The sequence below is a fragment of the Megalobrama amblycephala genome, linkage group LG15, assembly GCF_018812025.1.
Source record: "Megalobrama amblycephala isolate DHTTF-2021 linkage group LG15, ASM1881202v1, whole genome shotgun sequence".
Taxonomy (NCBI): domain Eukaryota; kingdom Metazoa; phylum Chordata; class Actinopteri; order Cypriniformes; family Xenocyprididae; genus Megalobrama; species Megalobrama amblycephala.
In genome coordinates, this window is record NC_063058.1 from 15,545,588 (window position 1) to 15,562,332 (window position 16,745).

The window sequence follows — 16,745 nt, forward strand, 5'->3', positions numbered from 1 at the left end:
ACTCGGACTGGTTTCTAGGATGTTGCCAGGGTGATTTGTGTGGTTGCTAGGTTATTCTGGGTGGTTGCTATGAGATTGGATCAGTTAGAAAAGATATAGCATACTAAGTCAGAACAGTCTGAAGGTTTGAGCCGATTTTGGAGTTTGTAGAGTTAAAGCTCTAGGAGGAGTTAGAGTCAGAAATTTTAGTCTCAGAAGAAAATAGCTTAACAGTAAGTTGACCTTTTCAACCCAACTTAATAATCAACAAAGCTAATAAATGGTTTCAATAATTAGTTATAAAATAAATATAAATTAAAATAAGATTAATAGCAATATTATTATTAAAATTCTGAACACAATATTAAAATTTTAAAATACAAAAAAAAAAAAAAAAAAAAAAAAATCAACAAATACGGTTAGTGTGTGTGTGTGTATATATATATATATATGCATGTATATATGTGTGTGCGCGTATATAATATGTGTGCGAATATATTATATATGTGTGTGTGTGTGTGTGTGTGTGTGTGTGTGTGTGTATATATATATATATATATATATATATATATATATATATATATATATATATATATATATATATATATATATATATATATATATATATACACACACACACACACATATTATTTTTTTTATTATTATTTATTTATTCATTTGACATTAAAATATATACACCAAATTACTAAAACCAGTATCTACTGGTATCAGGCATTATCTTTCCTTTCACAGAACAACCAGCTGGACGATAACCAATTAGGATTTAAAAGCAGGCACTCAACCGAGACTGCCTTGCTGTCTGTTACTGAATCTCTGCAGATTGCAACAAGAGCTGACTCCATATCATCAGTTCTCATGCTTCTGCATCTAGCTACAGCTTTTGACACTGTTAATAATCAGATCTTTATGTCCACCTTCTCATCACTGGAAATCCACTTTGCTGGTTTGAATCTTTCTTCACAGGTTGCTCTTTCAAAGGTGCATGGGGAGAGGAGGTATCCAAAACACATTAACTGGTCACTGGGGTTTCTCAGGGATCAGTTCTTGGACCCCTCCTCTTCTCCATATACACTACATCACTGGGACCCATTATACAAGCACATGGTTACTCCTACCATTGCTATGCTGATGACACACAGCTCTACTTTTTTCATTTCAACCAACAAGGTAGCCACACAGATCTCAGACTTCCTGGCGGACATCTTGGCAACAGCACGATCATGCAGGTTTGCACTGTACAACATGAGGAAGATCAGACCCTTCCTAACTGAGCATGCATCAAAAATTCTGGTCTAGGCCATTGTCATTTCTAGGTTGGACTATTGCAACGCCTTTTCAGCTGGACTTCAAACATGTGCAATTAAACCTTTTCAAATGATGCAGAACGCAGCGACTCAAGTGGTCTTCAACGAAACCAAAAGAGACCATGTCACACCACTGCTTATCTCTCTGCACTGGTTGCAGCTCACATCTGCTTTCGGTTGCAGCTCACATCAAGTTCAAGGCATTGGTGCTAGCCTACAGGATGGCCACAAGCTCCGCCCCTCCTATCTCCACTATCTCTTAGAAGCCTTCCAGGAAACTGTGGTCAGTATGTGGCGGTGCCTCGTGGTATCATCACAGAGTACCATCTACTTCACTATATTACTTTGTCTATGCTCTCATAACTTCCAAATCCCTCCCTGTTAGTTTGTACTATCCTAAGTGATGGCTAAACTTTAAGATGAATCACTTGGTGTATTCCTTAATTTTAAGTCACTTTGGATAAAATGGATCAATGAAAAAGATCAATTCAACCAAAGAAGTTTTCATTTAAAGTAATACAGACAGTTTTAATAGATTTTATTACATTAAAGGGGTCCTATTATGCCCAACTAGGAAGTCTTGATTTTGGGGTGTACTAGAATATGCCTTCATGCTTGACTGTTCAAAAAACACATTCTTTTTTCACATATTTTACCTTATTATAGCACCTCTCTTTCTTGTCTGGCTAGAACCTGACATTTAGTTCCTGTTTCAATAAAGCCCCTCCTTCTGAAATACGAAATGTGCTGCGATTGGTTAGCCCAGTGTGTTTGTTTCTCACCACTTAGTGCGTGTTTGGGAAATGTCATTCCCCTTACAATAACAGACAGCTCTACTCAAGTGTAAATATTAATGATGGCCTCAATTTCAGACCAATTCACACCAGATTCAGACTTAAACATGAGTTAACAAACAAGAGGATCGTGGAGAACAGATTTCATACACAGACTTTGCAAGCACAGATTTCACAGGATGTTTCAGAGTGGTATGTTTTTTTTTTTTTTATTTTTTTTTTTTTTATATGATGTTATACACCATGATATGGTAATACAAACAGTAATCAATCACAAAACCATAGTTAATTTTCCTAAGGGGTGGTGAACAGCCTTGCAAATGTGAGAGCTTACAGTAAACACTAGGGCTGGGTATCACAATTTTCACAATTCGATTCAATTACTATTCACATGCTTTCGCTTCGATTATTTTGGATGTAGTATTTTAGTTACAGTACATGGCAAATTTTCTAGAGGAAAAGAAATCTCTCAACTAATGCTGTAAACTACACATGTAAGTCAGCTGGTACTACTATAATAATATTGAAGGTTAAATTAACTTATTCATATACAAACAATTAAATTACACTTGATGTTTTTATTATAAATAAAGTTTAGAATTACATAATCTAATATTTCTACTCCAATTCATTTTTTTGAAATATAAACACTTAAATCGCAGCTGATTTATTCAAACATGCATTAAATTTTGAAGAACATTAAAAATTATAATAAATATGTAACGGTGCATAGCTATATTTATCAGAATGTTGCTTTCTAGAGTACACTTTTCTAGCTAACTAATGAGTTTATGATCACTGAATATGTTTTTCCGAGGTAAATGTGACGTTACGTGACATTGTTTACAAGCTGTTTAATTGACGTCTTTCCGAGGTTGAAACACTGATTGAGCGATTACACGAGACATGATATGGATTTTGGCAAGTTGTACTATATCTTTTAACATACCTTCAGATGTTTATTCATGTTTATTTCATGCTGTAACTGATATTAAAGCGGAGGAACGGATGTTCACATGCGCTCCGCGCTGCCGCTTCTATTGAACTGAGGTGCTAATGTGATCTGTCACGCCACATTAAACAGCGCAATAACAGTATTTATTTTTTTAATCTCATAAGATGGACATCATTTGAAATCTGAGACTTGTGATTTATTAGATGGGAGGCGCTACATATTCTACAACTGAACAAGACTAATCGATTCTTGGAATTTAAGAATCAATATCATTTCGTAAAAATGAGAATCGATTAAAATTGAGAAATCAATATTTTTTACCCAGCCCTAGTAAACTATATCAACACTAATGTTGGCAAGCAGGTGAGCAAAGGCAAAGCTTTGCTCTTTGTTTACATCATAACAACATAAAACATATAATTGGAATGGTTAATAGAAAACGCAATTACAAATAATAAGACATATTTACATTATAAGTCGTGATCCACAAAGTTTGTCCTGGCAAAGTGGGAACTGCTCCATTTCAGGAGAAGCTTTTGTGCGTAGCCTACATTGTACCAGAGATGGGCACTCGAGTTAGAGACTCGGACTCGAGTCGCATTTTAACAGACTTCAGACTCAGACTCGGACTCGACCTGAAATGACTTCAGACTTGACTCGACTCGGCACAAAAGACTCGGAATATTTTAAAAACGACTCAAGTCTTTTACCCATAACTACTGATATAATAAATAAAGAATTTGTGCTGTGTTTAAATGATTTTATAATATCGGCGTCACATATATTTCCTTCCGTGTCGTGGTAGATTGGACTCTTGTCATAGAATTTGATTACGTATGTCTGTGCGCATAAACTCCGAAATGTCATAATAAGAGTCCCATGCAACATGACTAGAGCCACCGTGCCATATGTTCTTTCGTTTGGGTTTATTATCACATCAGCTAGACGCACAGAATGTGGGAAAACAATTAAAGACACTGGAACAACATCATCAAATTTTTATGAGACATCGCATCCACAAAGGTTAGTCACATTAACTCACAAAACTAGCTATTACTCTGTGGTGTAGCTGCATGGCTCTTTTGAATTGCCAGCCTGGTAAAATATGAACAAAAAAAATCTAGCCTTTAAACCTACGTTTTATCAAATCTTCGTATTATTTGCAGCTTTTCCATTTCTTAATGTGTGTCCATAAGAGAGAGAAAGAGATGTTAATCCATTTATTACTTAAAGCTCATATTTTAATGTATCACATTCAGCATGTGTAGAGTTTTCAATTGACATTCTTAAACATTCCGAGGTTTGATATTTTCTGATAATGACTGTTGTCAATAACAACGAAGCTGTATAACAATCTGCTGTATAACAAACCGTGACTCACTGGCGCCATCTTGTGTCCGTTTAGCAACTGTATTGAAAATGACTACTCGTTGCCAGAACAATTGTTTTGTACATTGTAATGGATTATAAAGCAACAAACTGGATGTACATTATCCCTTACATCATAGGACCTTAATTTTAAATAAAACAGATTATAGAAAGATCATATAATTGTGTCTATATAACAACTAGGATAAAACATAGGATTTGATTATGAGATTTTTTTTTTTTTTTTTGAATGACTCGAGACTCGACTCGGACTCCAGCTTAAAGACTTCAGACTTGACTCGGACTCCAGATAAAAGACTCGTGAACATCTCTGCATTGTACCCCCTAGGTTCTGGAAGCTGTTCTCCATAAAACGTGCAGCACACCGATAAACGTCGGGGTTATAATGTTCAGGAACAGTGTTTAAAATAAAATTTAACCACTCTAAATTAGTCAGCCTTAGGATTGGTCAAACAAATGAGTTTTGAAAACAGGGTGGAAAAACAGGGTCTCTTTAACATAGCAACAACACTGTTTTCTCTAATGCAACCAGGCCTTACCCCCTTTTTTTTTCCATATTCCGTGGGTGGGGAAAAAAAACCCCTGCTCAAACAGCAACATTACACACTTACTAAAGTTGAAAAACTGAAAAAGCATAATAGGACCCCTTTAATATTTTAATTTTAACGCTGGATCTATCGATTCGTAAACCTTACCTGACTGTCCAAACTGCTGCAGTCGCCCATGTCCGATTCCTGCTCCTCTTCTGTCAGTGACACAAGCGAACCTCTCTCTTCTCTATCCAGCTTTGACGGACAGTTCGGTTCCTGGCTGGCCTCCCCTACATGCTGGATCAAGCTTTTCCTTCCTTCCTTCTCTACTGCAAGTCCTTCCAGGCTGTAACTGTGAAAAGAAATATTTGTGATTATGCCTGAATTTTATTGGGGGTCAAATTTGTTTAAAAAAGGTGAGATGGTGACTACATGTTGTGGGTGACATTCAATCACATATCTGCTAGACACAAATTCATTCAGATTCACATGCAAGACTCAAATGACAACAAGCATGAGTCAACTAGCAAATGATGACAAAGGCTGGTAATCCACTAACACGTTCACGACATTTCCTCAGAGCAAAATCATTCAAACTCTGCCACAGAAATAGTTCCACATGGTAAAAACCAAAAGAAAAACGTTTCACTCAGAAAAGTGAAGTTAGTTCTGAAAAAAAAAATGAATCATTTGTTTGCAGATGCCAATTCAATCTTTTAAAGTGCAGAGGAAGTATTCCAATACTATTTGGGACCGCTGTATGTACAAGATCTAAACTACATGCTAAAAAACATTTATAATACAATAAAATGATTTAAATTTACTTCAGCCTATTTGTTGAGAAAGCATCTTAATGTTGAGTGAAATTCGTTCTAACAGGAAACATTTAAAGTGACAATGTGGTAAGATAAATGTAAAAACATCTCACCTCTCATCAGGTTCTGAGATCCAGATCAATATGTTAGTCATTGTTCACATTAGTTAATATCTGCTATGGTACAGTAGTTTAGTCTACTATTCAGCTAGATGATTCACTAAGTGGCCAGTTGCTTTCTGTCTCAGACAATGAAGTTAACGGAAGTGACTGCGAGAGTGTTTGTGGTCTCAAAAGTCTGTCCAGAGAGGCGAGAAGACTAAACCACAGAAAGGAAGTAGACTAAGACACAAACACACAATGCATCATGCACACACACCTCCGTCATTACACAACCCCATTTGTGCGTCCATAATGCAATTCATGCTGTATCATTACACAAGAAGTCTTCTTTAAAGATTTTAGACACTTCCCCTTTGTCTTTCTTTACCTTCTTTCATTAATTTCGTCGTTTTCTGTGCGCAGGACAACTGAAGGACACCAGCTCATGCTTCATAGTCAAGTGCATAAAAAGCAGGATGGATGGATGAATGGAAGGAAGGATGGATGGATAGAAAGACAAGAGAGAATATTGTTAGTACAAAGACCAGATCTAAAAGAGGACCTTGAACAGTTAACATTACATAACTTTCTTGTATGCTACATTGTACAAAGTTATTATAGTTATTGTAGTTATTATAATTAACAACTACTGTTATTTTTATTAAAATAAATGTTAAATTAAAATGAAATAAAATATTTTTAAAAAAATATTTTATTCCAGATAGTTGGCAAGGAAACTGAAATTTAAAAAAATAAAAAAGGTAATTGTGACTTTTTAAATCACACAATTCTGAGATTTTTCTTGCAGAAAGAAGATTGTGAGTTTATATCTCACAATTCTGAGAATTTTTTTTTCACAATTCCAAATTTATAATTTGAAATTCTGACTTTATTTCTTAATTTCTTTATTTCTTTATTTCTTAATTCCAATTTTATAGCTCACAATTCTGACATTTGTCTCAAGATTGTGAGTATATCTTTTGCAATTCCAGATTTATTTCTCGTAATTCCAAGTTTATATCTTACAATGTTGACTTTTTCTCAAAATTCTAAGTTTAAATATAAAAATCACAATTCTGAGAAAAAAAGTCAGAATTTTGAAATATAATTGCAATTCCGACTTTATTTTGCGCAATTCCAAGCTTATATCTCACAATTCCGACATTGTTTTGGGCAATTCCAAGTTTATATCTCACAATTCTGACTTTTTTCCTCACAATTCCATATTTATAGCTCACAATTCCGACTTTATTTCATGCAATTCCTAGTTTATATCTCACAATTCCAACTTTATTTCAAGCAATTCCAACTTTATATCTCACAATTCCTATATTATTTTGCGCAATTCCAATTTTATCTCACAATTCTGACTCTTTTCTCATAATTTCGAGTTTAGATATAAACTCAGAATTCCGAAATAGAAACTCGCAATTGCGAGAAATAAAGTCAGAATTCTGAGTTATAAACTTGCAATTGTGAGAAGAAAAGTCAGAATTGCGAGTTTATGTAGGCAATTACCTTTTTTATTCCTTTATTCCATGGCGGAAACAAGCTTCCATTATAACAGTATCTCAACGATACTAAAACAATACTAACACTGTACAAACTATACAGCGTGTTTAACTTCGAAGGGATTTATGGGATGTTTGGATGAAATCTGTAAGTGACAAAGTTTTTCTTCCCCACAGCATATGGTTCTCATACCACAACATCACATTTTAAAATTTTCCATGGGCCATTCAGAAACAGTTTGATGGGGCCCCTGAGCAGAAAGAGTGAAAATGGATGATGGTACCTTCTCCTATGGCCTGCAGACCTGCGCTCCACTTCACCTCGTGCCGTACTGGAAAAAGTGATGGATGAAAATCATGAGAAGATGGATGGACAGAAATAATGGACCAAAAATGAATATGGAGAGCTGATGAGATGATTGGCAGCCCTAGGAATGTTCACTAGAATGATGATTAAACAAGAGTAAAAACATGCAAATATAGACGCTAATATATACATATGCACCAAAACAGATATTTATATAAATTTATAACATATATATATATATATATATATATATATATATATATATATATATATATATATATATATATATATATATATATATATATATATATATATATATATATATATATATTTGTTTATAAAACTTATAATATTTATATAAATTATATTGATACTTTCTAAAATGTTTATTTTCTATGCTGTAATTTTGGTCTGTTTTAAAAATTATTCTGTTTTGCCATTTGTTTTGGTTTAAAAGACATATATATATATATATATATATATATATATATATATATATATATATATATATATATATATATATATATATATATATATACACACACACACACACACACACACACACACACACACACATACACAAATACACACACACACACACTTTATTTATAACTATGTACACTATAGTAACAAATATATTTAATAATTAATATTTTATTTTATATAAATATATCTAAAAATGCAAAGGTTCCAGGCAAATAAATTTTACCTACATTTTATATGTCAAAAAAACGTATTTAATCATGTAAGGGGTTAATAATGGACAACATTTTATTGTTTACTGTTTTTATGAGGTCCTATTCTGTACTGTCCCTAAAAACCAATAAAAAAGATTGGGAATAAAAAGAGCGGATTTATTGTAAATAAATGAATGAATAAATCCAGAATAAATCCAGAAAAAAGGGAAAGACATGAAAAGAAAATTTACATGAAAAGAAACTATGATGTAAACCATGATGTTCCTCTTTTCTGTCTTTTTGAGCATTAGAGGTCATCTGAATGTTTATCACTGGCAAGAACACAGTCCTGTGTGACCTAAATACAGCTCTTTCTCACAGAACATCTGCCTGCTTACAAAGCCCACAGAGGAAAGGGCCCTCACACTACTGGGATTTCCCTTCATAAACACACAAACACATTCACATACAGACGGTCAATGACTCAAGGGAGAGCTGTACACAAGACAGAACTAATGCGAAGATGACGGGACAAAAAACAAAACTGAGCAACCGCAAACACAAAATCAAGTATAAAGTGTATACCATATATGTATCAGAATGCGTTATATAAAGACAGATACAATGAATGATTAAAGGGCAGAGGTGGGCGGCATATTGGGCTTGTGTTTCCATAATGCTGTGATCATGAAATCAGATGTTTTACAGGAAATATAAATGCCAGGCATCTGACATGTGTTAAATGCATTTAAAATGTAGTCTCTCTCTTATTTATAATATATCATGAAGTGCCCAGCCCTGTTCCTGAAGATCTACCTACCTGCAAAGTTTTGCTCCGACCCTGATAAAACACACCTGAATCAGCCAATTAAGATCTTCAGGAGCACTTGATAATTACAGACAGGTGTGTTGAGCAGGGCTTGAGCTGAACTATGCAGGAAGGTAGATCTCCAGGAACAGGGTTGGGCACCCCTGTTCTAAACATATATATATCAATCATATAACAGAAGCTATAAATGGTCAAATTTGTCGTTCTGTTATTTCATTAAGCATGTAAGCTAACTTGTTAGCTTTAAATACCACACATCTGATTACCATAAGAGCTTGAAATACCACTAACTGATTAGCCTGCCATCTCAGCATACCGCTACCTGATAACTTTTGATTATTTTCTAGAATGTTTTTGAACATTATTAGCCTGATATCTCAACGCGTCGTTAGCTGATTAGCCTGCTAGCTTAACATACCGCTACCTGATAACTTTTGATTATTTTCTAGCATTATTAGCCTATCTCAACGCATCGCTAGCTGATTAGCCTGCTAGCTTAACATACCGCTACCTGATAACTTTTGATTATTTTCTAGCATTATTAGCCTGATATCTCAACGCGTCGCTAGCTGATTAGCCTGCTAGCTTAGCATACCACTAGTCAATTAACAAGTAGTTTAGCTTCCATTACTAAAAAAAACCAAAAAGGACAATCTAAGAAGGTTTTGCGGTAAGTTCTTCGTTACGAATGGCTACCTTTCGGGGCGGTCAAGGGGGTTAGGATTCTCTACATTTGCACTACACTGGACTGTGATGTAAAACTAATGGGCTATTTGAAAAAAGTACAAACCTCTCAATATGTAGTAACCCCAATGTCCCGTTTCAAGAGGATAAGAAAATTGCTGTTCGCATATCATAAAATGACTTCAATTTTGACACGAACGCTTGGTGTATGTGTACAGACGAATGCAAAGCCTTTCAAAGTATACTCCATGCACAAACACAGTCGCTCAACACATGCACACTAGAAATATTTATCCTTGTATAGTGTCTGCGCTATTTCTCTTCAATAGTTATGACTGAAATGTTTTTGTAATGTCTTTCTTTTTCGACTGTTAAACAACAGCCTGGGCCAATGTTGCCACCTTGTGGACAAACTAATCTAATACAAACTAACACATTACGTGAACTGTACGCATACTCTAGTGTATGTGTAAAACCAAAATATGCTATGTGTTTAAGACACAAAACCCTTATTTTTAGTAGTGGAGATTCATACCTGCGCTGACTTATCTCCGTCTCCCCTGCTGAATTTTTGCCCGGGCCCCAACTGTGTCTGCGGAAAGGGGACAAGGATCGTATGGAGGTGCGTAAAATGGCCGACCGCTCTGGGACTTCGGTCAGGCGGTCCTTTTTTTCTTCCTCCTCTGTTTCTCCAGAAACGGGTGAAACTCCAGGAGAAGTGGGCTTTTCCTGACAGGGGTCTGATTCAGGGGCTCTGTGCTGGCCTGAGGGATGGTGCTAGGGGTCCCCAGACTGGAGCTGTCATCTGTAGAGGACGAGTAGGACATTGACACACCACTAGTGAGAGTGATGCTGTCCTCACCCTTTGATGAAGAAAGAGAAGGAAAATTAGAGTTTAGTGATCTAAACATATTTAATGTTTGGTTGACAGCTAGGAAGACTGGGATTTTGGACCAATTAAATTGCACTGTTGGCTGAACTTCCCAACCTGATGTAATGAATTTTGTAAGTAGCGCCAGGACAGGACAAGCATATGGGAATTTTGCAAATGACAGCTGATGACGTACCACCTTTACATTTGCAGTATACATACAAACAGACTCCTTTTTTTTCTTTCTGCAAACCCCATGGAGTCTCAGAGTTCTTTCCATCCTTGTAAAGCTTACATAACATAGAAACACACACAGCTCTGACACTAATTTCCATTCACAGCGGCTCATTAGTTCCTTCACATGCTGAGACCACAGCCAGGCGAGGGGTGTGGTGAGCTAGCGGCTACATTACACTAACCGTAATAGTTGACTTTATGAGCTTTGTGTTCTGGAAAAAACACTTCCAGAACACAAGTCAAGCTTAGGTGAAGTGTCTCTACCTGCTTTTGGAGCTTAGAGAAAATGAAATTCCATGTACAATTCCAAACGTAGGCTAGTTTTGGGGCCATCTAAATGCTAACATACTCCAAAAATAAACTTTTAGCCAATATAAGCATTATCCAAAATAATCCAAAAACATTAAAGACATTCTGTTCACAGAGGTATATATGAAGAGTTTGGTTCCAAAATGCAATAACTCCATTTTGATTATTTTGAGTAAAAAGGTGTTTTCTTTACCAAGTAAGTGGCAAGATGAAAACCCCTATTTTCTGTTTCAAACTTTCAGATAGCATCTTTTGGATATAAAAACATTAAAAATTCAAATCTACATTTTGATTTTAAAAAGTTTATTATAAAAACGTATTATTTTTTTTCCCAAAATGCAATAAATCCATGACACTTTTTTTTTTTCCAAAATGCAATTAATTCGTCAATATAAAAGTTATTTTTCATTTTGAAAATACACAACAAAGTAAGTTGATTCACATATATGACAGAGTCTAAACTTTGCCAATATTTATCTTATATTCAGCCATTTTACTAAAAATACATTCAACCGTCGCTCCCAAAATGGTCATCTTGTTAATGTTATGAATTATTTGTCATTACCGATTAAAGAGTATCTGGCGCCACCGCACGGTTAAATAAACACACTTTTTTTCTGCGTACATTGGTATTAAAAACGGCTTTTAAAAAAGCCTTTAATGTTTACAGTGCGTGGAATGGTGCGCTGTGATTGGTTGAGAGCGGATATATCACGTTCTGCAGAAAAAGGAGACTGCCGTTTGTCGCGTTTTGGGAAGAAAGGGAGAAAACATGACAGAATAACACGACGGATATCGCATTTTGCGCAAAACTAATAAATGACTTTTCAATACCGACCAGATACAATACTGATTTTGGCGGAAACTCAATTTTTTGAAAATGGCGTTTATCGCGTTTTGGAACCAAACTCTTCATATATTACAAGATTTGATTAATAAAATGGTCTTTTGAAGGAGAATTTGTTGTATCTTCACTGTGTGAAATCTAACTTAGCATTGCATACTGCTAGCTGCTCTCCGCAAACTGCTAGCTAATTAGCCTGGCAGCTTAACATAGCCAATTAGCTTGCTAGCTTAGCTACAATAAGGTGGAACAGTCGGGTTCCAGAAGTAATCAGCTCATATTATTTCAACTCATTTTTTAAATAATCTTGTTCAACAGTAGAATTCCTGGTGAAAAACTACATTACCCATGATTCTGCAAAGATCTCCACCAATCAGAGAATTGCGACCAAAAAAAACTTTAACACTTGCCCATTCCCATGAAGTACTGTGAATGATGTAATTGAGTCCCTATGCTCTCAAACTACTAAATGTTAAATTTTTGAATCAATAGTTTTATATTTCTCCATTGTTTTTAATTTGATTATAGAATTTAAATTGCTTCATGGGATTGTAGTTCTTTTCTTCCAATATGTAGTCTTTTGTCTTTTTATCTGATATTCCAATACTACTTTTTTTTTCTTTTTTTGCTTCAAATTAAATTTTGTAATGTTGTGTTTCAACTTGCAACTGGTTGCTTTGGTTCACAACTTATAAACTTTTAAAATCCCTATGGGAAAACTACTTCAGGAAGCAAAGCCTCTGAAAGGCACTCTTGATTTTGAGCCTCAACTATAGGAAAACACTTCCAAAGCAGAATATTAGGTAAGCAAGCAAACTACATGAAAATTCACTTAATTTTAGAAAAAAAAAAAAAAAAAAAAAGTGTGAAAATGTGTGGCGGAGGAACCAGTTGAGGTGAGGCTATTCTGCTTTTCAAAAAAGGATTCTAACGAAATCTAGAGGGATCTTCTTACCATTAAGTTAACAAAACATTACAGTTCTCAAGAAAATACTGTTATTCTCTGCGACTTGCTAAAAGCAACACTTAAGTGTCAAAGTCTGTGTTAAACATCTTTAAATTGAAGCAAGGAGTTTAAGGGGTGGAGAAATCCACAGGGAAACTCTTAGAGGAGGTGGGAAAAAAGGAGGAAGCATGTCTGAGGATGAGGTCATAATTATGGCCTTGGCCCACTGATCTGCTCACGTCACATGACATGATGTCAGTGGAGCAAGATGCGTAGAGAAGATCACCACTGAAAATGAGACGTATTGCATAACCGCTTCATCTGGCAGAGGCGCAAGTGAGGGGTTCCTCGCTTGGTAAAGAGACATAGAAACAAAACAAATAGCAACTCTGCTTTGAAAACAAACATAATTGGGTGATATGGGAAACGCAACGCAAATCCGCACCCACCTTATTATTAAAAACGTTGTCCTCGCCCAAATCCTGGCTAAACAGAGAGTCACCATCGCTGGCGGACCCTCGCATGGGGCTCGCTGACTCTGTGTGACGTATGCTCTCGGGTGAAGGGGTCGAAGGGGGGAATTCTGGAAAAAAAAAAATCAGGAACAACAAAAGAATGTTGAAGAGCAATAGAAGAATAATAAATAGAAAATAAAACAGACCAGACTCAATTCTCACGGACTAAATCTAAATACACTGCGTCTGAAAGTGACTCATTTCAGTCCATTGTGTTGCATCTCTGCTCGCAATCGTCGCAGACAGGATGTTGATGTCATCTACTTAAATAGATGATCTTATTTGACTAGTGGAGTCTTTTGTATTGACAGGAAGACATCCATTTAGTCTTTAGAGGATGTGTGTCGTTTCCCATGTGACACAATGTGGGCACTATTTAGATTGGACACACACAGACACTCAGTCTGAGCAAAGAGGGCATCCCTTCTTTTGTAGCATGCTGGAAGATGTATGAAAGAGGTTTTTGTGTTTTCCTCTGGATGCAACTTTCACACATTAACCAACGTGATGAAATATTGTGTTGTTGACGTCAAATGCTGTATGTCCAGATAAAATCTGTGGTTTTTCAGTGTAAATGCATGCATAGAAGCCACACAAATTACGTAGGTGCTAACTTGAACATCCTCAAAGACCATAAACATTTGGGTTACCAACTTATACATATATATTAGGGCTGTCAAAATAACGCGTTAATTTCGATGAATTAATCTGAGAAAAAAATAACGCGTTAAAAAAAATAACACAGATTAATCCATTCCGTATTGACCTTTGAACCTGGAGCCGTTCTAGCCACCATTCGACTGTAAAATGAAGGAGGGAGACGACTGCTGCGCTGACGGACAGAACGAGCAGAGCTCCTCCCTCGTGCGCGCGAGCTCTCTTTGTCTTCAAAGTAAGCACCGTCTTTGCATTCTCTCTACCTCACACATAATATCTAAATCAACTGCCACAATGCTAAAAGTTCGTAAGACCGAATCCATGTTTCACAAGGCGCATTCGGAGAATGTTTTTCCTGAATAACCGCTGGGTGTGACTAGAGCTCAAAAGAACGTCACCTCATCTTCTCTGACAGGCGCCCTGCAGGTGCAGCTGACATAAACCACACTTTCAGTAAACAAAAAGAAAATCCTATCCAGTGGTGAAGTGTTTTCTGTGTTGACAAATCTTTTGCGATGTCCTATTAACAGTCGTGATTCGCACGCAACGCGTCAACGTCCGCTAATGTCCGATTCGCGACCTAATGAACAGATTCATTTTAATGAATCATGACAACAACTGATCTGTCCACACGGTCTATAATGAATCATTTACTCGAACAACTCTGAAATAAGAACATAAGTGTGCTTACCCCATTTAGCAAGAGTGGTTAGTAAAATTAGCCTTAATAATCCACAATATTTTCAGGTTATTTAAATGACAATGTGTAGTAAATTAGGCCTACCTATAAAATCAGTTAGTTTAGACTGGAGTGAGGTGAAACCAGAACAAAGCAAGTTGTTGTTAGCTAGGTGCATTCAATTGTATATGGTAGAAAATTATATTATTAGTTAATATAACTTCTAAATGCTACTTTTTAATACTTTTCAGGTTTAGCAAAAAAAACATCTTCTCTTACAAAGCTATAAAATCACTTTTTTTTTTTTTTTGCAAAGAGGGCAAGAAAGAATTACAGTGAGAGTGACGGGTACTTTATTGTCAGTATCGGGCTCGCAGATCATGTGGGTAGGGCACTTTTTACTGTTTGTGTGGATGACCATGTCTGTCAACACCGAAGACCATTTTTGACCCAGGAAAAACCCTGCATTGATTCATTTGAATTGAAATATTTAATACTTTCACAGCAAAAATTATGTATGCAATTAATTTAAATTAATTCATCACAGAGTATGTAATTAATTAGATTAAAATTTTTAATCGATTGACAGCCCTAATAAATATTATATATATATATATATATATATATATATATATATATATATATATATATATATATATATATATATATATATATATACATATATACACACGCATATCATTTTAAGCAAAAACAGTTGGTTACCTGAGCTCACTGAAGTAGGTTTCTTCTCCTGGAGTCCAGCATCTCGACTGGCATCAACTGAATAAAACGTCTCTGTCTCTCTGTGAATCTGCAATGAGAAAATCATTCCAGTTTAGAGTGTGTCTAGAATGTGTATGTTGATATACAAATCAGAAAACTTTAAAGCTTATTTTGTATGTTTTGAACTTAAAATATGCATATCCATCATATATAAAATACTAATGACATTTAAAACTATTTTATACTACGGGGCTGCTAAATGCTTGAAACTGATTGGCTGACAAACGTTCTAAGGTGCGCAATTATTTTCAGGGAAATGCACGGCTAAAGTAGTTCCAGGCAGGTCTTGACCATATCACTTCACCAAATGATTTTAGTTATTTCAAAAGTCCGTACAACCTACAACAGCAAAAGAAACAAAACCCACAACGACAATGACCAAGCAAATAAACATAGTAAACAATGGGATAAAATCAACAAATTTGCCACAAAAATACGTTTTATGTATGGAAAGTACATACTCTTTCTCCCGCTCTCTCTCCAACTCAAACGCACACACATACAGTACTGACACACTCGTGTTGTCCGCACTGCTCTGATGATTTTATCAGTAAAATAGTAGTCAGGTAATAACGGTGCGGTTCTTGAAGCAGATAAACTTACAGTTTTGCTATTAGAGATGCTGCAGCCGAACACTGTTGAGAGGCTCAGGTAATTCACACATTAGCCTCCTATCAATGGCTCAAGCCTCCGTTACTAGCTCTAAAAATGACATTTTGGAATTAGCAACGGAGACGTGGAATGAGATGCGCAAGAAATTAGTGAGTGTTTTAAGGACAAAAACCTGACAAATGTCTTGAGGTTTGGTAGCCATAGTATAAGCGGAATAATTGTCTCTGAGCAGTTGAATTATTAGAAAATAATGCACACAGAGGCTGCATTACCACATTGGGTGTGCATTATTTTCTATTAATTCAACTGCCCACTTTCAATTTTTCCTTACATAATCTTAATAAAAAGTGAAAAACAATTTCAATATGTACTGTGCACAGTTTAAACAAATTAAAG

General features: G+C 35.6%; 1 protein-coding gene across 1 annotated transcript in view; it reads right to left on the reverse strand.

The window, feature by feature from the left end:
* The window catches only part of akap13 (A-kinase anchoring protein 13), a 98,727-nt gene that overhangs the window by 33,303 nt on the left and 48,679 nt on the right, over positions 1-16,745 (reverse strand). The window contains 7 exon segments of the mRNA XM_048158474.1: positions 5,138-5,324; positions 6,277-6,336; positions 7,684-7,731; positions 10,432-10,648; positions 10,651-10,759; positions 13,553-13,686; positions 15,678-15,765. Coding sequence (XP_048014431.1) covers positions 5,138-5,324; positions 6,277-6,336; positions 7,684-7,731; positions 10,432-10,648; positions 10,651-10,759; positions 13,553-13,686; positions 15,678-15,765 — 843 coding nt within the window.